Below are 22,818 nucleotides of genomic sequence, written 5' to 3' on the forward strand. Positions count from 1 at the left end.
TTGAATACAAAGCTAGTCACAGGAAACGAGTCATATTTCAAGAACACTGCTATGAGAATAAGGAAATTGAACTACAAGATCACATTAGAGCTGTAGCAGCCCTGTCCCTTTCTTTTTTTGCTTCTTTCTTTAATTGTGGTGGGCAAATGTCTTTTCCGTCCTTTAGGCTTCTTTGTTACTATTTGCTTGGCCCCTGTAATCCTATTCATAGAAGAAAAGTTTTGGATAATTTTTCTTCTTTTGATGAAACTAGATGTTGTTAAAGCTGTTGCTTTTTCTTTTCCTTATATATTTTCTTCCTTTCCACTACAACCAAACTGTTATAAAATAAATCTGCCTTGTTTATTTATTTATTTATTTATTTATTTATTTACATACTGGTCATTCAGTGTCATTTCACTCTAATCCACATTTATTTATTTATCTATTTATTTACTGGTCATTCAGTGTCATTTCACTCTAATCCACCCCAAGGGATCTATTAACAAGAGCCTCAGTTGGGGCCCATTTTTATCCTGTGGGATGGCATGCTGCAATGTGGCTCAGAATTTGAGTCTGTGTTCTTAAAACATTAGAACAAAGACAAAAGAGTAAAAAACAGCTTTAAATATTGATAGCACAGTTATGCATTGCTAATATCAGTCAGTATCTCCTGGCTTGAAAGATTCCCCTCACTAACAAACATATATTGGAACAGTGGGAGTCAGGTTGAGGGCTAAATGTCTATTAAAACAAACTGAATCCATCAGAGGTTCGGGCTTTTTAAATGAGACTGAGATGTTCCATTTCTAAACCAGAATCTGTCTGGGCCCATTTCCTCTTCTCTCTCTGTTTCCTGCTACCTGAAAACTCACGATGGCTGCCATCTACTCTCATTTTAGATATTTTCACTATCTCGCATCCTAAAATTAAGCTTTCCCCATTGACACCCCACCTTAATCCTTACTCTGTCAACTTTCCCTGGTATTCTTCTAGTTATAGAGAACAAGGATTAATCCTGAGAGGAGAAGAATGGACTAGTACAACTGACAATAGAGTAATGGACACTGACACACATAGGCTAAATCAAGCAAAGGGCAAACTTTACTCTTGTTAATAAAAAGTAATATACACAGTTAAATCTCCATTACTTGGGGGAAATTGTGTCTGGGATAACCGAAGGTTAATGAAGATGAATTATTGCTTCCTTTGGATACAGTGTGCCACTTCAGACATGTCTTTGTGATGCCCCAGGCTTCCAGGAGGGTTGTTAGCACATGGAGGAATATCTAGTCTCTGTGGTCCCTCTAGCAACTACCCCTAGAGCTAAGATCCTCATACAGACATAGGAGCATGTTGCAGCTACTGCCAATCATTTATATTACCTCTATGCACAGCCACTTTTATCTTGCCTTGAGTAAAGAAGCAGCCTTTCCCATGCTGGATTGCAGGGATAATGAAAGATGATCAAATGTTTTTTTTTTTTAAACATGTGCTCAATGTGTGAGAGTAATACAGCAGTAGGATCACAATCAGTCTCTTAATTGACCATTACTCATAAAAAAAAGTGTGTGGAAATCGCTGTTGTACTAGAAATACAGCACCAGCACTCAATACAAGAAACAGTGGCCTTAAAATTAAAACACTAAGACAGTGTTGGTCACAAGAGGGTCGTGGGTGCTCAGCAGGTGGGACGTGTGATGGCGCGGGAGGCCTGGGGGGATGGGGCTGTGGTGGCTGGGGCTGTGTATCCCAGTCTGGATACCAGTTGGCATAACCTAAAAATCAGTGAAGAAACAGGTGTTAAGACCTAGTCTTAGCCATACTTACAGGAAGGCCAATAAGAACAATTTGATACGTACTTATCAGCTTCTCACGTTCTGTATTTTCTGCAAAGAAGAGGAAAGTAATGTGAGTACCATTCAGTGGTGGTTCTTGATGTAAAGAGGCAAGCCTTTGCACTGATGATGCCAGTTAACGCCTAGAACATCCTGCAAGGGGGAAGCAGGCCAGCAAGAGCAGGCTCCTAACTGGTGTGGAGTTCGTATTTTTTATTGAATTGAAAAAGAAACAGAAAAAAACAGCTGTATCAGGAAGCATTTGTGTTATGGAGATGAAGGAATAAAAAATAACAACAAAACATGGAATTTATTTAAAATAGTTACATATATCAAATTTAAGTAGTTACAGACAGACAAATATAGCTACTTATTTATCACAGAATTATGCCTTTACTAAAATTTTGATGCATTTGCAGGATTGCCTATGTGCATCCTATTGAAATTCCTCATTTGCTCTATAGGAGATAATGGTAATTCTCTATAGGAGAAATGTTCCTCCTGTCCCTTTTCTCCCTAGTCATTGAGATATTTCTAGTTTTCCTGTGATGTTTCTGTCTGAGATTTTCAGATGAGTCAGCCAGGATATTACAGAAGGAAATAAGAGCACCAAATGCTCAATAATTTCTACAGCTGAATCTGTCTAGAGCCTGGCAGTAAAAACCATCCCCATTAAACCTCCATATAAAATTAATATTTGATTTAAGACATTTCTGCATCTCCTTTAATTTCTAAGTCCCAAACTAGGCAATGTTTTTAATAAGGTGAATTGACATGAAGGTCCACTGCTGTTTGGAGCAGACTCAGTGATGGGGTACGGGCTGTGTGTTTCTCTGCTGTGCCCACACCCTGACACAAAGAGACAGACCCAGCACAGAGTCACTCTGCCTCATTAGAGGGGAGGCAAGGAGGAGGGAGCAGGCTGAGCCCCTCACCATCACCCACTTCTCTCCCAGACCCAGGCAGCACATTTGCAGGGAACACCTCCTCCCCAGAGAGGTTTTTACTCCAACCACACTCCTTTCGTTGTTGCACCTTTCAGGGTTTGGGAGTGGGCTATGCTGGCTCAGCTCCGCACCGGCTCCCAGCACTGGCCTAAGATCCCCTAGCTGCCACAGGGCTGCTCCAAAGGGGCTACCAGTCCTTTATTATTGCTCCTTGACATTTGATTAAAATTCCCTCATCCCTTGAGTCTTCCAAGCTCTGTTACAACTGTTCATTTTATTATTTCTCACCAGCACTCTGATAACACTGAGCACAGTAGGAGAAATATTTGCAAACAAGCTCTTACTGCTGTTTTTCAGAGAACTGTGGAAGTTAGAAATAACTGTGCTTTTTGGTACAGTCTTATTATTAGCTCTGAAATACAGTTGTCTGGAAAATGTGTTAGGACACACTAACAAGCAGAAAAGCAGAAGATACATTTCCTGTTTCTGCTGAGAGAGAAGAAATAGTGAATATTTGTTGGGGCTAAAATTTTGGATTTGACTTACTGACCAGATAAAAGGGAGAAAATAGTCTAACTGATACTTCCCTGCATCAGAGACTCTGGCTTCTTCCTCTGAGAGCCATCAAACACAAATTATTTCAATGATTTCCTTCTTATAGTATTCCTCCCAGAGTTTTGTACTGTTATTGCATGATGTGCTACAGACCCACTATGCACTTAGTGCAAATTGACTCATTGTTGTCTTTCCACTGCTATTTATGCCACTTTTGTTTCTGTGCAATTTTCTTACATGATCACTTTGGTCTTACCACAGAGCCTGTCTACACACTTCTCGTTGCTGCATCTACTGCATGGTTGTCCTTCTTTATATGGTTTTCCTGGGTAATTCCCCCTGCAAAACAGGAACAGTATTTTTTTTAGCTGTCATCGAAAAGCTGTCAAGGGGAGGGAATACCCTAATCAAAAAATTGGTCATTGCAATTGTTTGAAATTCCTTTTAAATCACATTAGAGCTCTCACTGGCATGGAGAGCAGTTGACTCCTGCCACTGGAAATTAATGAGACTTCTCAGGCAATACTGTATTATTGTAAGCATACAAGAATTTGACTCTAGCCCATCATTACCCATACGATTATAAAAAACAAACCTGCAAAAAGTAAGTAGAAATACTGCAAGGTACCAGATCAACTAGGGGACTGTCTTCTTTTTACTTCTTAAATTGCAACGTCTTGTTTGAAATTCGTGTAGGGCCAGAGAAAGATGTAATCTTTCGGAAGTAGAAAGATTATATCTTTCCCAATTTTCCTGTGGCAACTGAAGTCATAACATATTTTCTTCCACCATCTGCATTATGGTGAATGGTGTCAGCTATGATCTACTCTTCTGCTTTTTTTTAGAATGGGATTTTCTGCAGTCCCAGCTATGTCCAGTAGGTTGTTCCCAATGGTCGGGGGAAGTTTCCCTTGGACTAGTGACATGAGGATGTAGCTTATTTTGAAATTTGTTACAACTGCACCCATCATTGTTGGCATTTGATCAAATATCAGTTGGAATATTTAAAAAAAAAAAAAAAAAAACCAAAACGAAACAAAACCCAAATGCCACAATCAACTCATGCTGGTCCATAGTCACAAACAAAATGTGCTGCTTTGGACAGTCCTGGAAAATTTTCAACTGTACTGCAGAAGTGAACTGCACATCCAGCTTTGTAACTCTCTGCCCAGACCACCGGCAGGACAAAGGGAAGTACAAAATGCACTTCAAATACTGCCAAAGCAACAGCATTAAGAGAAGAAGGAGAAAGGAAGTAGCTCAGGGAAATTTAAATCAGCTGACACAGAACAACTTAACCTGAAGGGCAGCTGGGACAAATGACAGACTTGACAGCCATTTTTTCACTTATTATCTGGTTACCCTTTAAATGTGAAATTGCCAGGGGATATTCCCTTTCCAGCATTAATGGAAGTAGAACTTGTGATCCCTGGGGCTCATATTTATTTCCAATCTCATGCAACAATAAACTGTGGGCTGCAAAGCCCTGCTGTAATTCCTGTCCCAAAGCAATCTGTTCCAAGCCTGTGCTCAGATCTTCAGTGAAATTAGACTATATCTATATATTAGACTATATGTTAGACTATAAAGCACTGGGCATGTAAGACTCACCTGAGTGTAGTGACCACACATGCCAGTACATGTGTTGGTGCTGAAATCATAGCTGCTGACTTCATTAAACCAGGACCTGAGAGCTGCCTCCACGGAGAAGATGTGGGCTGTGCCAGTCCAGATGTTCTCTCCAACAAAGCGAAAGGTGGGGTGCATTTTTCCTGGCATTTCAAGGTAGGTATTGTGCTTAAACTTGCACTTCTTTGCCCATGCTTTGGCACTCTTAGCTAAAGCAGCATCCCAGGACTGTAGAATAGGAAGAAAACGTACTATAACCCACACTGCAGTGACTTAGCTGAATTCAGACATTTTTAAACAGAAACTTAAATGAGTTCATTTCCCCTTTTCTGCTTCCCATCCCTGCCTTCAGTTTTTCTCTCACTTGACATTTCTACTCCCATAAGAATTTTCTGTCTTCTTTCTCCCTTAGCTATTGCAGGACATTCACGATCTATCCACCATCCTTTTGTATCTGACTTGTTAATATATTTACAGCTGGAGTGCAATCTTTAAGCTGCTTCACCTGGAAGGAGTAACTGTGTGATACTTCCAGCTGTAGAGGGGCTTGAGGGACTTTGTGCCTAGGAGATGTTGGCTGTCCAGGGATTTGCACTTGGCAATTATTATTACCAGGCCAGATAGGAATTCTGTTCTGCTGGCCCGGACAGAAGGAAGAGTCACAGCTGCTCCCTTCCTCAGTTCCTTTTGCTTCTTTTCCCTCCTCAGCAGATGGACAAAGCAAATAAAAGACTCACTCATCTCTGCTGGGCTGAGAAGGAAACACTCCCATACAAACCAGTCTGGCAGACTTGCAGATTTTAGGTTGACAGGTAAAGTTCAGTACAGGGAAATTCAAGTTAAGGGATGTGAAAAAAAAATTGAGTTCGTGTTACTAATAACAGGTTTGGAGATGGCTATTACCACTTGAAAGTAGTAGACTAAAAAGCAAACAAAGTATTAAAACTCTTTGCAAAGGAATGGAGAATAAAACCACATATGTAATCACACTTCTGTAGAAGTCCTGTTAAATACTGGGTGCAGCACAGCACCCCACCTCAGGAAAGGTACACTAGAACTAGAAAGGCCAGAGAGAAGTTGGAGCAGGATGATCATCTTCAAGTTCAGAGAGCTTTCATATAGCAACAGAGAGTGCTCTGCAGCTTCAGAGACATCTGGACATCTTGTGGGAAATAGGTAAATAAGAAGCATCAACTTGTGTCTTCCAATACAAAGACTAGGCACTATTGAATGAAGCTAGGCATTAAGAGGCCCAAATCAAACACAAGAAAATAGCGTCACACAACCTGTGGTTAGTCTCTGCAGCCCTTTGCCATAAGATGATAGAAATTATAAAAACTTTTATGACCTCAAGGCTGAAAAAAAAAATTTTAAAAATCCATTAAGAGCTTGTAGGTACCATGATTGGTACACCTTGCAAGTACACCTTTGATTCAAGAGGTTTAAATATATTTGTCCTGCTGTTATTCCAGAATTGCTGGGTCTTTGTTCTGAGCAGGTAAGTTTACTCTTTTGCACTAGCTTTTTTAAATGAAACATTGTTTTTAACATGGCAGGAAATTAAAGTCACTGGTACTCTGAATCTCATTCCTTTACTGTGAGTTTCCATTTGCAGAAATGATTCATACTCTGCATGTGGTTATGCATTTAACTTCTTTTCCAGTTATGCAGCACTGCTGGAGGGCTCAGAGAAGTGACATGCACTGGCTGGGGTTACCTCCCTCAGCTAGCTATACACATCTTTCCTTATGTATTCCACTGAACAACATGAGACCTGCCCATAACCTGTTCTGATATTCGCTGTATTTGTAGCAAGCTCTGCTTTTCAGCCTAGATATTACTATCCCTACTCTTCAAACCCTGCTACAGCAAATGAAGATCAGGTATCTAAATGGCTGTCCTGGAAAATCCCTTTATTCAACACATGTTCTAGATTAGAAGAAACAAGAAGAGATGATAGATTTTCAACAAATCCTGTTGCAGACTGCCTACTCAGAAACTTTTTCAAAAGTCAAACCTCTTCCATGTATGAAACCTGACCTGATATAAACCAGATTACTATCTCTCTCAGAAAGAGGTAGACGACATACTGAGAACTGAACACTATTTTTTGCAATACAGCCCTTTGCTCTGGCTGAAGTTGACAGTAGCTAAATCTTGTGCTAAAAAAGAAATTCCCTTCAAATTATTAAAAATTGAACAATACTGTGCTAATTAATGTATTTTCTATTTCATAAAAAGAACCAACATATATGTTACAGAAATCATTAACTGAAGTGGAAAGAATAGCACAGTAGAAATTAAGAATAAGGTGGGCTAAATCAGCAGCCCAATCTATAATAATTTCAAAAAGGTCACAAACACCACCTTACCATGTGAAACATATTGCTGGCTGGTGGATTCACTTTGGATCGAAATGTGTTGTGAGCTCTCACACAATCTTCAATGAACTTTGCATCTTCTATGTCAGGCAAGGGATATTGCAGATAAGCATGAAAGCAACTGAAGAAATCCAGTAAGAGCAATGCAGCAGAGAAAAATGTGATTTTCATAATTCACCTGTGTTTTTTCATAAGATTTAAAATGAAAAATCTCTTAGGTGGAGATGATACCGGCAAGCAGTTTTTGGAGGTTGTCCCTGGGCGTGGAAGTACTTGAAAGTGTCAAACAGGAAGTGAAGAGCAATTGCTTAATCAGGTACAACTCTATCTGACATCATAGCTGGCAGTCAAAGGGTAAAGCGTGAAACATGCCACGCATATCAGCAAGGAGCAACACTCCAAGCATACTTCTGTCTTTTCTTTGAGTGTGCTCCATCCTGGGTGACTGCCAAACCATTCTGTGATTTTTTATCTGAAGGGATGCTGCTGAACAGCTTTCTTAAAACCTGCCTCAATCATAAAAAATGCAGCTTTGACAAAACAGAAATCTGCTCTTCAGCTGATTTTCCAATAGTATTGCTTAGTCATACCAGCTTAGTTACAATTATATTGCAGGACATTGCTTCCATATCAGAATTACTCAAGAAATAAACAGAATTAGGAAATCTGTGCTTCAGCAGGAGGAAAAAAATTGTTCCTGAAGAGCACCCTGCTGCAGAACAGACATTCTGGCCTGGTTGGGTAACAAAAAATAAAAAATAAAATTTGGAAATCCCAGGCTTGAGTATGTGTTGATTCTCTCCTCCTTAGTTATTTGCTATTACCTGCTAGCCTGACATCACTGGAGCAGGTTCCTGTGCTCCTGGAGAGCAGCTACAGGATTATCACTCCTGGCATAACATTCCAAGTCTGATCACTTCTCAGGGCAGTAGGATGGTATATGTTGGCATTCGTATTGTCTCCCCAACTGTTCTACAAGCTGGCTGAATTTTTTTTTCAAACCTAAGCCAAATTGTGCAAACATGCAAGAGCATAAGAAGACCATATGTTTTAAGAGCTATGGTCTTGTAACCCAGTTTTAGGTAGGTTTACAGGGAAAATTTGTTGCAAATAGATTGCAAAATATGTTAATGGGTCTCATTCTCTGCTTAGTTTTGCTGGTCAGGTTTAATGTAAAACCATGATTATATTACAACTGGTGGTTTAGTGGTTTGCACAAAACCACTAAAACTGCACCATTTAACAGTACAGTGATCTTGCACTTACATATGCATGCAGTTGAAATTCTGTGTTTGGAAAATGAATGGAGATTTTATGCAGTAGGAAATTTTGATGGGTCCAGGATAGTCCAGGTTATAAAACGCTTTCTTGCATTTCTGGCTCCATCTAGTGACTCTGTCTATAATAAAAGCAGAAGTTCAGCCTGCCCTCGAGCATCTATGGTATTTTCCCAATAAGAGAGTTTTAGGCTTTTGTCAGCATTAATCAGTGGATCTGGACAATTAAGTTTTGGGATTTGGATAGCAAATTATAGCATTATAGCACATTTGGATAGCACAGTCTGGACAATACAAGCCATTGCCTATCCACAGATCTCAAGTGAAATTTAGCACCATGAGCTGGGTACATGCAAGAAGATTTACAGCCTCATGATTTTGAAAACTTCCCCATGCTTACATCCCACTTTTGCACTTCTGACCTGCTTTTAGTTCAAAATGGCTGGAAAAATAAAACCTCAGATTTTTAATTTTGCCCTAATGTTCTACTTAGTCAGAGGACTAAAAACTGGTGAATTACAGCCTATTACAGATATCCACAATGCCTGGGAATCTGTGAAATTATGTTTAATTTTGTTCTCAAGTCATCAACTTCCCCACAGTATTGTTCCTTTTGTTGGGGAGAGAAGGTCTGACCTTGACTTACTAGGTTCATTTGAACAAATGGGGTGGATCTGCTGAGTTTTCTTATTCTAGCCAAAGGATTAGGCAGCTGCAAGGTCACTTGGCCTTCCAGACCTTTGAATAAACCAATATCCTGACATGCATTGCTGCTGCTATTACACAATGGAACCTCAGGGCAGAAAACAGATTATGGGACAGGACAGTGGTGGTATTGAATTTCCACAAGAATTATTCTGTAAGAAACCATTTTGTGTTCATTAAAAGCTAAACAATTCTAAAATTATTTTTTAATAATGAGGCTGCAAACAGTTTCACAATTAACAGAGGAGGCCATTAGTATGTGGCTGGACTGCAGATAGTTTTACTGTAATTTTGAAGTTATCTGGATGACTACTCCGGTAAATTTAAGTGCGAAAGCTTTGGCACTGCATATTTTTTGACCAAAGAGCTTTACCTGCCAAACTTAAGAGAAGACAGGCATTACAGTCTAGGCATCTGCTTTTTCTTAGGAGATTCTTCCAATACCTTCTGCACAATTAACCAAACTGTTTAATACTATACCTAGAACACCTGGATGATCATACATTCCATTTCTGGAAGGCATGCAGACATAGTAGCTTTAGTCAGTATGGGAGTATCTCTCCAGTAGGAAGGGTACAGGCCTCAGGCGGACACACTGACTCGAACATTCCCAAAAGTTTCATCTCTTCAATTATAAATGAAAGAAGCTGTTGTGTTCATCAAACATAACCATTTTTTAAAAAAGGATCTTAATGTTTAAAGTGGTGTTACCTGAATACTGCATTAAGGACTTAGCATTTCAGAGGCCTTTATGTAACAGCCTCACATACATTTTTGAGATTTCTAACATCTTGAGATTCCAGTGTTGTGGCTCTCTTAACAGGTCTACACAGCCCACCCATTTATGGGTCATTAATTTTACCCATTTTCAATTTTGTGTCTGAGTCTTCAAAAACACGAATGCTCCTAGATCATGCATGGTGTTCGATTATCAATTCTGATGACACCGGTACTTTTACATGTTTACAGTGTTTAACCCATGTATACTGCTTGTTTTTTCCAGTGATTAGTTTCCTTTGTAATTTTCCCTGAAATGTTGCCTGAAATGCATAAACATTTTGATATGACTTAACTGCGTATAACAGGAAAGGAGCAAACAGTCAAGGGAAAGAAAGTTTAGATGTGAACATCAGTCTAAGAGAAACGTGCAAAACCCTCCAGATTTCTATGCAGACAAGGTTGAATTACAATTATTTAAATGTAAAAACTACATTGCTAGGTTACTTTTCATAATTTCTTGTGCCACAGGAAAAATGAAAAATACTTCCCTATGATACTGTCTACTTCTAGCCTTCTAAAAAATCTACTGCCAAATAAACAGCAAAACTTAAATCCTCCAGCCTTGTTTTTGGTTTTGTTATCGGCAGAACCAGGGGCAGAAAACAAGAAATTACACTTGAAGAGAAATAAGCGAGAAAAGACAAAAAAAAACTGAAAAGAAAATGCTCCATAAATGATTCTGGCAACTATTGGTATTTTCATTTCACAATCCAAAGCTTACTAAAAAAGAATCTCACAGGTACCATTGTGTCTGGTAACACAGTGGTAGCACAGTATTTTCATCTGTAATTTACAGGGAGAGCAGTCTAAGCATCTTTGAACACTGAGATAAGAAATTTAAAAGCTACTTTTACTAGATAAGATCTACTTGACATTAAAATTATCATCTGTTTTAGATCAGTGAAATATCATGTATTTGCTCATAGATAAAACTGGTTCTACTGCAAAGCTTATTTTTTCAAGATGGGAATGAATAATTACACTTAAAATATTAAGTGTTCAAATGAAACCTTTACATTCTCAGCAGTATTAAGCTTCTCTGAATTACCACTGAGAAATCACAATATAATAAATTTTGTTGTTGATTTTTTTCTTTTCTTTTTTATAAGAATTGTAAGGAAAAAAAATACTTTGGCTGGATTTTATCCTTCTATCAACATTTTTACTAAGTAATACCCACAGACATTCTGCAATTACTTTGATTACTTTGAACAGCATCTCCAGAATTATAGAATACTGAACTGTGTGGCTTGGTAACTAGAGAACTGGAAATCATTATTTTATAAAGTTCATGTAGTAATCATGCAGTGAAATGAGAAGTGAGGCTTTCAGTGAGGTCGATGTGTGGACAAGAAGAGAGAATTATTGTACAAGGTACTGAGGTGAGCCGCTGCAGGGGTACTGCACTACAGTCATTGCTTGATGTTAAAAAAGACAGTGAGGCGCCAGTTGCACCCACATGGACACCCCTGTGTTATTTACATGGTACTGATTTACAAGATAGGCACTAAACTGGTCATTTTTTCACAGACAACTCTTACTTGAATGAAACAACCACAAACCTTAGTACAGTGCACTACGCAAATTAAAAATCTGGCCTCGCCATACCAATTTAATGGCGTCAGCAACATCAAAAACTTCATCACCTCCAATCCAAATATCCTCTCCAACAGATGTGAAATTAGGATGGTACAGATGTTTCTTACTTAAATATATGTTATGTTCAAAAATGCATCCATTTGTCTATGTCCTTGCAGTCTGTACCAAAGCTGCATCCCAAGTCTACATAGCACAAAAAGTGAAATAGTTGTGCAATGTTGAGTTATAACAAAATCTTAATCAGATAAAACCAGTCAACAATAAGCAGATAAATATCAAACACTGGAGTTTCATAAAGAAATAGTTTCCCTTATTTAGGCAAGTACCTGTGGTTTATTTTAATTGACTTTTTCTATTGCAGCACAGAAATACAAATTCAATTAGGCAAGTTTTTCCTCCTTTCACTGTTGAAAAATAACTTTGTAAGAGCACTTGCTAGCAACTGAAAAGATATTTGAAATGCAGTTTTGTCCTCAGGAAAGGAATAGCTGTTATGCTAATTAAACACAAAACTTTTTGGGTTTTATTGTTGAACAGGTCACTAAGGATTTTGAACTGATACATAAAAATTAATTCAAAGTAAAATGCACTGATATTTTAGATTCAATGGTACAAATATTTTAAGTATTTTTAAGAGAATCTCTGGAAACAAATATTTACTCTTCCTATGGTATGGCTTTAAATACACATCAGGGCATTTTGCAAGGACAGCTTCATGAGGTAAATGTACCAATTCCTGGCCAGTAACTCATCCTACTACCTCTTCCTTCTTTGCATCTGATTCCTGAACATGAATGATCTTCTGTATTTGCATTGCAGTCATGACTGTTTCAGAAAGTTCACCATTAAAGTACCCAGGTTTATGTCTTAATAGAAGATGCTTTGATTTATTGCTTAGATTTACCGCTGCTCATCCATTTCACCTCACTCTTAGTTTCTTTTTGAACTTTACAACTTACTCCACTGGCTGCTGATACTCTTTCCTCCCTAAGGCCTTTGGTTTTTTTCAAGCCATACTTTCAGTCATAACTTTTCCTGGGTTTCCTATTCCTGAGCATTTTAAACAGTGTGTGGTGTCTTTTGCAAACTTCATCCCTCCCCTTATCTGCCAATGCAGCCTAAAACCCACGCAAGCAAAGGACATTCTTTGCTGGATAAATGCGTGCTCCAAGTGCGCTCAGGATGCTCATCACTTAGCTGCCCATTGCTAACACGTTCCTCTTGTGGCACTAGGCGGGCTAAACATCAAACAGCTGCTTTTTCTGCATCTTCACTTTTGTTTAACCCTTTCCAGCAAAAAATTTCATTTGCCAGCGGAAGTGCCCTTCAGAGCTAGGAGTTTAGTCACACGTTTGCCCCTGAAGGAGAGCCGGCAGCCGGGGGCCGCGGGCGGGGCTTGGGGCCGCGCCCTGCCGGGCCGTGCCGTGCCGTGCCGCAGGGCGCCGGGCCGTGCCGTGCCGTGCCGTGCCGTGCTGTGCCGTGCCGCGCCGTGCCGTGCCGTAGGGCGCCGTGCCAGACCGGGCCGGGCCGGGCCGGGCCGGGCCGGGCCGTGGGGCGCCGCTGGGGGCGCTGTGGCGCGGGGCGCGGCCCGGCCGCGGGACGGCGGCGGCCATGGCGCTGTCGGCCGTGCAGCAGGTGCTGGTCTCGGCCGTGCTGGTGCTCTGCGTCTTCGTCGTCATGCCCAGGATGTTCGGGGGAGGAGGCGGCGGGCGGCCCGGCCGGTCCCCGCGGGGCGGCAAGGCCGGCCCCGGCCATTACGATCCCCGTCAGCACGGCAGAGGTAGGAGCCGGGGCGATGCCGCGGCCGGGGTTCCGTGCGGGAGCCGCCGCGGGCTCGGGCGGGCTCGAAGGGAACCCCAGGATCCGAGGGGGATGTGCCCTCCTCCGGCGGGGAGCTCCTGCTGTACACGGGCTGTGGGCGGAGAGGCCTGGTCAGAGCGCTCCGAGCTGGCCTGTGTGCGCCTGAAACACTCCCAGCTCCTGCGGTGTTTTGCTGCTCTGGTTCGCCAGTGCTTTGGGCTCTGTCTGTGTTGTCTTACAAAACTGTTCTTAAGTGCAGGAAGCACCCGGTAATTGGAAGTGCCGAGCGGTGTGACGAGCAATGCCCGCAGGGTCACAATCGAACAAATGAGCCGAGAGGTGTCACAGGGAAAAATCAATTGCAATCAGGAAGCCGAGTGTTACTGTTAGTAAATACACGCACAGTCATACAAAATCTGTCCGGCAGTATACTAAAAAGAGTCCCAGATGCTTGTTTAGAAAAGGTATCAATGAATGGGTTACAGAGTTTGCTACTTATAGGAGCTATAGTGGTATCCATGTATGTTAAGCCATGTCAGTGCATGTCACGATTTAGCTCAGGGTCGAAGGGTACACCTTAGTTTTTGACAATCACTAAAAGCTCGTTTTTGTGAGGTAGCTCTGTGATTCATTGATGATGCCTTCCGAGGTGTTTCAAACCAAGAGACAGCTAGTTGCTGTAATCCTCCAAATGTGTCTGTGCTTTTCCCTGCTGGCAGAAAAATGGAGGCTTGAGCTGCTACCATGTTCTTCCCACCTGATGTCAAACTTACAGTGTTTCATAAGCTCTTGCCTGGCCTGTTTCACCTGATTATTTTTTATTTATAAGGTAGCTGTATATTTCCTACAGATCAAATTATTTTAAAACCAAATCCTAAAAAAAACCCAAAAACACTTAACATGCCTGTGATTCTACTGAAGTACTGGCCCAGCACTGAGTAAAATAAATTTCAGACAGATCTCGTATTGTCATCTCTCTCGGTGGTTCTTTTGCCCTGGTTGGCTTGTAACTCACTTTGCCGTTTCTTCTGTGGGATAAACTTGGTGCGGGGCACTGGATTTCCACTAGGATTCAACATTCCTCCTCTCCACCCTGAAGGTATTTCCCTTGCCACAATCTTATTTGCATGATCTGTAGAAATCTTGTTCATCTGTGATAGTAACTATTTTAGTAAAACTACTCATTTACTTTAAAAACAAATAGACTTTAAAATATGGGGAAAGGTGAATGTAAATGTAAAACTAGGAATCAGTATGAAACATTCTGAAAGGTGGAAAAAATATAAAATGTTCCAGTTTAGTTAGTGCAAGTTTACTTAGTTTAGCAAGTCTAAATCTACTTGTCCTGAAAGGACAATGCCTGCCTGAATTTGCACTGAATGATGAAGGTAGCTTGAGTTCTGATTGTATCAGCTAGAGCATTGAGGTTTTGTGTAACATTAATTTTTTCTCTATCTGATTGTGGCTGTACTTTGCACACTTGAGTTACATTACTGTGAGTTCCTGAAATGCCACTGTTACAGTATTAATTGATAAGCAGTGATTTGCATAATGGTTCTTTTGTTTGGGAGTTTTTAAAGAATGTGAACCTTGCCATACCCATACTCAGTTCTGATACATTAAATTTTAAGTCTAGGCACTCAGTTGAGACATCAGTGTAAAAGTCCACAGTCCCCCATTCCCTGCTGTCTGTCTCTGCAAGCATCTGCATTCTTTAGCTGATGGTACTGTTCCATATGTGCATGTCCCATGAACCCTTGATTTAACTACCAAATAACCTGTTTCCTAAGTTGAACAATGACATTGGCTGTTTTCTCATCTGCTCCCTGTTCTGGTAGGCAAATTACATGCAAAAATACTTCTGACTTTCAAGGTTGCCTCTCTTGGGTATTGTATAATCTTCTCCTGCTAAATATTTGATTTGGAGAGGTACAGTACTTCTAAGCCTGTGGGAATATCCATGTAAACCTGAGTTTACTGTCAAAATAATGAAAGCAGCGTATTTTGACAAAACCTTTTTTTTTCTGAGACCAGACAATTCAATTTCTAATTAACTCAGTTCCTTTGGTGCAAAGAAAAAAATATTAATTACTGTTTTCTGCATTATCAGTCGTTTCTCTGAATATGCTTAATTTCAAAATTTAAATTGTTTATTGTTACATCTATCTTTCTGTGATTTGCTGAGGGTTTGCCAGTGTTGCTGTGAAGAAGCTTAAACCAAGCTTGGCTTGAGAGTTTTTGCTGCTTAGATTTAACTGTGCATCCTGTTAATGTAAGAATAATTCTTGATTTTTAAGTGGATACAAGGCTGCCCACACCGTCTTAGAAGAGTGATGAACAAAGATGATTACACAAGAAGAAAACAATTTAATTCCAGTTGTGGACTTCTGATTTTATTTCTTACTTTGTTGTCTTTCCCTTTCCCTTTGTTCCTTTTCCCTAAAAATTTCATTTTTAAGGAAGTCCTCAGACAGTTTATCAAGTTCACCGGACTCCAGGAAATTCTGACAGTAATACTTACCAGAGTTTTCAACAAATGAGAAATGCAATGGAAAAAGAGATCAAAAGTGAGAGAACGAGAGGAAACGGCCGAGAGTTAGCATTCACCCTCATGCCGCTGTATGCTCTTGGAGTGGGAGTGTTTGCAGCATACAAACTTCTTAAGGTATGCCATAGGAAAAAGCATTAAATTGTTGTAGTTAGGGGGAAATGTAAATTCTTGGCTTGTCTGTTTGTTTTTCTAATTCTGAGCCCATGTATAGGGTTGTCCAAAAGCCATTTCTTGCTCTGTTTGACCTTGAATGTGAAGTCCAAAGTTAAAATTCTAGCATATCTAATTCTTCTGTATGAAGACCTCTGGCTTAGGTATTTTTAGATGCTTGAAGAAGTGAGAATCTTATTCACTCTGCAGCCTCAAATGAGAATCTGAGAACCTGAACAGTGCTTCTACCTGAGTCTGTAACCTAAGTGTCATCAGTGCTTCACTTCCTTTTCATTCTTCAGAATGAGATTGAGTATGGGCAGGAGGCAGACAGTTCCTGCGGTGCAGGGATCTTAGATTAGCAGTTAGGTGGAACAGTGAGTAGACTTGACCTTTTGTTTGGACTTCTCATGCAGGTTTATTCATGTTATGGGATACCTTTTCTACTATTTGTAAATTCAAAAAGGAGAGCACGTGATCAGTTGTTTTTTAAAAGGAATCAGTCTTGAAATGTATTATTTATAGTAAGAGATACACAAAGCTGAGAGTACACCTGGATTATCATTGCGTGCCCTCAGGGAAAATAAAAATGAACAGGAGTAAGACTGGAGACAGCATGCTCATTTCGGGAGTCAGTTCACGTTACTCTTGTGTATGAGAAAAATATCACAGCTTAGCAAAATGACTATAGAGGCTGCCCAGTTTAGTACAAGATTTAAAAATCACGAAAACCATATTTTGGGTGTTACAATTCTTTACACTTGGGCTTGTGGGATTAAAATGTAAATATTTTTATGATAGTATCTTTATTACTTTAAGAAATAAATTCTATATCATAATTAATGATAGGAGACTGGATCCAGTAACCTAGAAGTTTTCTTGTGTTTCTTTTCGAAATAGCAACTGCTTTCTTTTAGAGCTTTTGCCAGTCATGTTGTGTTTGCTTAAAATCAGAAATGTTAGTTTAAGACCGGATGAGGCATCACAGAAGAGTTTCATGAATGTAGCACATTTTCATGGTTGCTGTTTACTTTCACTAAAGTTCTAAATGCAGTTTTGTTTTTAGTACACAAATAGTGATGAGGTTGTTTATCATGATTGTATTTTTTAAAGATGAAGTCACAGGAAGAAAGTCACTCCAAAAAGGAAAAAAGTACAGAAGACAAAGCAAAAGAAACAGGTAAGACCCATTCAGAATGCATATGTTCAACAAAAATGCTTATTTCCTACTGGAACAAAACATGTTTTCATTGATGTAATCTAGCTGAATGAAGACAATCTCTCAAGTTACTTAGAGCAATTAGGAATCTACAAATACCCACTTTGTTATTTGGTACGTTTGAAATGCTTGTTCGAGGTTTGTTTTAATTCTCCAGATGTAATGCTCTTTAAAACAGCTGTAGTAATGCAGTATGATTCTCTGCCTCTAAAATGTCTGATGTTTTTCTCTCTTAAGATCTGTTCAGTTTTCTTCAGTTTAAATGGGATATAATTAAATAAATGAGGTATTTAAAAATAATATAATGATCTGGTTTAGAACTGAACTGTATTGATAGTGGAACAGTGTGGCTAAACAATTAAAGAGACCAGTTATGATTTCTAGGCCAAATGACAAACCTATCACAAACATTCAAAGTTGATGCTGTTTTCATACCTTTTCCTCCTTGTATAGACACATTTTTAGTGAATTAAACAACTAGCAGCATCTTTTGGTGTACACCAAGTCTGTACACCAAGTCTTGTGTACACCAAGTCTGTAATGAGGCTCAGCAGTGATTTGCCACACAGCCTACTTATCATCCCTGTGTGTTGCATCTTCTTTCTTCTAAGTTTAATTGTATTTTAGGAGGAATGACTCCTCTTGATTCTAGTGCATTAAGCATTAAATATATTTGTAAGCTGTGAATAGAAAAACACATGAAAGCATATTATGTATAAATACAGTACTTACATCTCAGGAAGTCTTGCAGCTGCATAGTTTTTGAGACTGGGAAGGTGAGCTGCACATCCTTGCTCAGTTTCTACAAAGTGCCCTTTGTTTGGGCACTATTGGGGATAGGTTACTGGGTGGGACTTCTGTTCACACATAATAAGGCTTCTGTTCTTACCCCCACCACTCCCTTTTCATATTGTCAAATTTTTTAGATGAAAGAAGCTTTCTGGTTTTTAATCTGTCCAGTGAAAAATATAAATTAATATCCTAATGATATTGTAAAGACATTTTTACAATGCTCTTTCTCTCCTCATCCCTCTCTTCCTCCCCTCACATCTCCCTCTTTTTTTGTTGTATTGTTTTTGTTTGTGTTTGTTTTTGTTAGAGCATCAGCTTTTAGAACTGGAGCAACATCTAGCACAGACAGAGAAAATGTTAAATTCTTTATTGACTCAGTTGGATCCACTTTCAAACTGGTGAGTGTTTCTAAAAAATCTCACTGTTGTTTCCTGTATATTGAAATTCGCCAAAATGTTAACGAAGAGTTCTTAAAATGATCCTTATATATAGGTAAGGAAAGTTTTAGGAACCTTCTTTGATTGCTTACTGTTTCTGTAGCTTTTTGCAGGTGATACCAATTGTGTCATTTGTGCACTTTTTCACAGACACCTCCCATCTCTTGTTCACCAAACATAAATGCAGAAGACGTGATCATGTTACTGTGGCTTAACAAGATGAACTTTAATATTGACCAAGGAGACTAATAGTGAAGACATACTTAAACTCAGTAACATTTGAAAGCTCTTGTGGGAAATAGATTTTGGTAGCAGAGTGAGTTTCTTCTTTTAGATGTAATTATAAGTAAAAATAGTTATCAAGGTACAGCTGCTTATTTTTTGGGTTTTGAAATGAATCTGTGAAGTGTAGTATTCCAGTGAAATAGAACTTGTCTATTTTAGTAGGACAAAGGAATCAGTAATATAAAAACTCCTTATAGTTTTAGAGAAGTTCTGTTCTTAAGAAGCTAGAGCCTTACTCATCTACTAGAAATAGAAGTATCCTTGCAGTTAATTTCTAGACTGACATCCTTCACAAAACACAGGTTAAAATATGCAGAATTTCCTGATTGTTTCTGCAGTGTACTTCTGAACTGGATATGTGCTGAAACTATTAAACAGAAAAGTCACTGGCCAGTTTGCTGCACAAATTTCTAGTAGTGGTGGGGAGGCAAGTTAAAAAACCTTAAATGAGAAAAGCCTTCAAACTCTAAAGTTCTACATTGGGCATTGTTGTATTACTATGGATAGTAGTACAATTTTGGATAATTGTTACTTTCAGTAGTCATTACTCGACCTTGGCCATTGGGGCTTCAAAGCCAGAGTTCAGTGACATTCAGTAGTTGTGTGATGTAATAGTCTCCCCACTTCTCAAGAGACAGTTCTCAAAGGGAAGCTTGACCTAAACATTTCACAAACTTCACTATGCTATTTATGCACAGAAAGAAATATTGAAATAAGTGTATTATTATCAAACACTCCCTTCCAAGGTAATCTTTCAGCTGTTAACATTTGTCTTATTTTTCTAGTGTCAATGCTTTAGCTTGTGAGCAGAAAGATGAAATAATGACACAGCTCCAATCAATTAGACGACTGATGAAAGAAAGTGGATTGGATAAATCGGAAAACAAGATGAAAGGTAATTTAATTTTCAGACAGATAGATAATTAAATAGTTTATATTTTAAAAGAATAAATAGATCTTACTATAATAATGTTCAGCTTCTGAGTCTTGGGTATTTGTGTGGAATTAGTTTTATTCTGGAGGAATACCATTCTTCTTATTTGAGGTGTATCCAATTTCAAATATTTGATACATCATGATTTATTTAAGAATAGCTGCTCAAGACATTGAACTGGGATGCACCACACAGTCACATTCTGTTTTGATAAAACAGGCTTTTGGAACATCAGTTCCTAAGTAGTCTGTTAGTACTGGAGTAATTTTAGGCAAAGGATTTCCAAATGGGGACCTCAGAGGCTGTGAGTAATGCTTACATAAAATACTAAACAGCAAATTGTATGTTAGTTTCAACTGGAGACTTCCAGGAGCTTCATGGTAGCCCAAGAGAAGTCTTAAATGTTAAGAATGGTCCATTAGAAATTTGGTGATTTTTTTTTTGCATCATTCAAGTCTTAATAAAAGAGAAAAAAGAATTTAAAAATACTCTACTTCTAAACTGACCCTGAAATTCAGAGCCTTACCAGTAAACTTTAATTTTTATTTTTTTTTTTTTAATTTTAAGATCTTGGACACATTTGTGATGAGAAACTTGAAGATCTCATTCAGTCGTTTGCCGAACATTCTCAAGAGAAAGAAATGGACAACAGAGAAGATGACTGTAACGGAGATTTGCTTGAGGATATTGATAATGATTACAAAATAGAAGAGCATGAATTACATAGTGAATGTGAAATACATCAGTTGGAGCCAGATGTTGTAGAAGATGAAGAAATTATAAGCAAAGATGCCATTGAATCAGAAGAGATGGGACTGAGGAGACGCAATAGATGTGAATGGAATCTGCATATGTAAAACTTCCAAAAGCTTATGAATTCTTTTTATAATGTTGTATGCACTTTAAACTGAAATGAATTATGTGCACTGCTATATGCTTTAAAAAGAGGGGTGAAATACTGCCTTTGCTCGTATCTATGACAGTTCTGTAACTGACTTCAGTGGCAGCAGAATTTTACTCAGGATGTTTACATATTTTTTCTATTTATTTTTTCCCTATAAAAATATTTCTGTACTCTGTATATAATGCACTGTAATTATATCTGATGCTTCACTAAAATATTAGAATATCTTCTAATTGAGACTATAAAAAATAGATGTTTCATAAATGTTTTGTAACTAGAAAGCATTATGCCACTTGAACAGTGACTTTCTTGAGTTCATTAAAGAGCATGCACTGATGAATTCAGCTCTTGGTGGAAAAATTTTCTCTGGGAGTGTGAAAAGCAGTATGCATTAAGTCTTTGATACTTATTCATAGTTAAGTTTCTTTATTTGGAGAGAGAAATTCAGCCATGGACACAAAGTGAAAATAATGATGTCTACATTTGCAATCTCCTGAGTAATGATGTTTAGTTTTGTATGTCAACTTAATACCAAATGTATTACACTGGATCACTTAATTTCTTCCCCACTTGTCACTTGTTAAACTCAGCTGCTGTCTAATAACTGATTGATACTCATTAGTACTGTATCTCTGTTTCACATTTATTTTAATACCATAGAATCTGACCTTTTGATTAATTTTGATACCCTTTTTTTTTACATCAGAATTAACAGATGTGTTGCTATGTACCATTCAAGAACTGAGGGGTGTGGGATCTTTTTTCAATACATTATGTCAACTTGATAGCTGCCTTTTTCGGTCAGTATTAGGAGAAGCATTATTTTCCTTCGCCAGAATAATTTTTGTCCACCCTTTCAATATTTAATAATTTTTTTGTTCACTTAATGCACACACCTATGATACTGCCAGCCTTTAATGACAGGAATTGTCTTAGAGGTAGGTCTGATAGTATGGCACTGTTACATTTTCTGTTTTATAATTGCATCGCTTTTAACTAGGCCAGTTATGATGCCTGAACTCTTCTGGCATCCTTATTCTTACAGGAAAATAGCATGTGAATTTGTTTTTATGGAGGAAATGTACTGCACTTAAAGGGACTAAATTTATTATCATGTCACTCACTGAAATGGAATGAATTGTTCATTCTGGTGTAGACACATGGTATGTGTTTTGTTCTAAAACTGGATCACACAGGCTTGGAAGCAGCAGCGCATCCAGAAATACATCCTTAGCAAGAGTGTGTTAGTAGTTTTGCACTGAGATTTTGCCTAACTTTGGAAAACTGATTGACTAATGAGCCAGGGTTTCTCAAGAGGTGGCAGATTTTTCCCCCAAGACAGAAGGGGTTAATCTGGTATTTTCTAAAATCAAACTGTATCGTAGTACCAAGATCTACTTGGATACAGTTTGATTTTAGAAAATAACTGCTGTTGCTCTGGGCATTCGGGACAAATGAAACTGAAAAAAAATCAGTTTCATTGAGGCTTTTCTTTGAAATTGCTAATGTATTAAAGTGAACTAATGTCAAAGCCATTGATCTGCGGGAGCGATGGAGTGGGAGCCAGGTGTGCTGGCTGCCGAGGTGTGTGCAGGGTGCAGGTCAGTCCCGCTCCTTCCAGGCACTGGCACCGGTGTCCTTGGCCGCGGCGGGCCTTTCTCTGCCTGGGGCAGTGTTTGAATCATCACTGCTGTGCCTTTCACCTCCGCGAGTCTTCGGAGGCTGCTGCCACTCGAAGCCCTTGTCCGAAAGGCTCTGAGCTGCCTCGGGCTGATCGCTGTATTTCGGACCCAGGCTGCAAGGACCCAGCGTGCGCTCTCGCCGCAGTTTGGAGGCGTCGATTCCAGCTGCCGGGGTTTACCGGGGGCAGAGCCCGTGTGCTGTGTAAGCGCCCGCCTGTCCTGGCGGGGCTCCGGGGCCGCAGGGCGGGCGGAGCCGTGGGGAGGGAGGCACGGCCGTGCCACGGGCAGGGAATTTCCGCAGGAGCAGTCGGGAATTGCGACGCACCTTGCGCTGCTCTGGTGCGAGGCCTGCCTGGGATTGGCCCCTCCGCGCT

General features: G+C 39.3%; 2 protein-coding genes across 2 annotated transcripts; one reads left to right on the forward strand and one right to left on the reverse strand.

The window, feature by feature from the left end:
* Positions 1 to 1,530: 1,530 nt before the first annotated feature.
* LOC115910578 (glioma pathogenesis-related protein 1-like) lies at positions 1,531 to 7,500 on the reverse strand. Its single transcript, XM_030960829.1, is given in 6 exon segments — positions 1,531 to 1,757; positions 1,842 to 1,868; positions 3,576 to 3,658; positions 4,357 to 4,497; positions 4,932 to 5,176; positions 7,321 to 7,500. Coding segments are annotated over 6 exon segments (903 nt in total).
* A 5,772-nt stretch (positions 7,501 to 13,272) lies between these two features.
* Positions 13,273 to 21,351, forward strand: CCDC107 (coiled-coil domain containing 107). Its single transcript, XM_030960183.1, has 6 exons — positions 13,273 to 13,470; positions 15,950 to 16,155; positions 17,305 to 17,371; positions 18,510 to 18,600; positions 19,710 to 19,819; positions 20,426 to 21,351. The coding sequence occupies exons 1-6, from the start codon at positions 13,302 to 13,304 to the stop codon at positions 20,713 to 20,715; spliced, it is 933 nt and encodes a 310-aa protein (XP_030816043.1). The 5' UTR covers positions 13,273 to 13,301; the 3' UTR covers positions 20,716 to 21,351.
* The last annotated feature ends 1,467 nt before the right edge of the window (positions 21,352 to 22,818 follow it).

The sequence above is a fragment of the Camarhynchus parvulus genome, chromosome 1A (assembly GCF_901933205.1).
Source record: "Camarhynchus parvulus chromosome 1A, STF_HiC, whole genome shotgun sequence".
NCBI lineage: Eukaryota > Metazoa > Chordata > Aves > Passeriformes > Thraupidae > Camarhynchus > Camarhynchus parvulus.

What these genes read in the sequence shown, in the direction of transcription:
- CCDC107 (XM_030960183.1), top strand. Translation starts at nt 13,302, where the DNA reads ATGGCGCTGTCGGCCGTGCAGCAGGTGCTGGTCTCGGCCGTGCTGGTG. An exon ending in TTGGATCCACTTTCAAACTG is followed by an intron (nt 18,601 to 19,709) that starts GTGAGTGTTTCT and finishes TTATTTTTCTAG; the next exon opens with TGTCAATGCTTTAGCTTGTG. An exon ending in ATCGGAAAACAAGATGAAAG is followed by an intron (nt 19,820 to 20,425) that starts GTAATTTAATTT and finishes TTTAATTTTAAG; the next exon opens with ATCTTGGACACATTTGTGAT.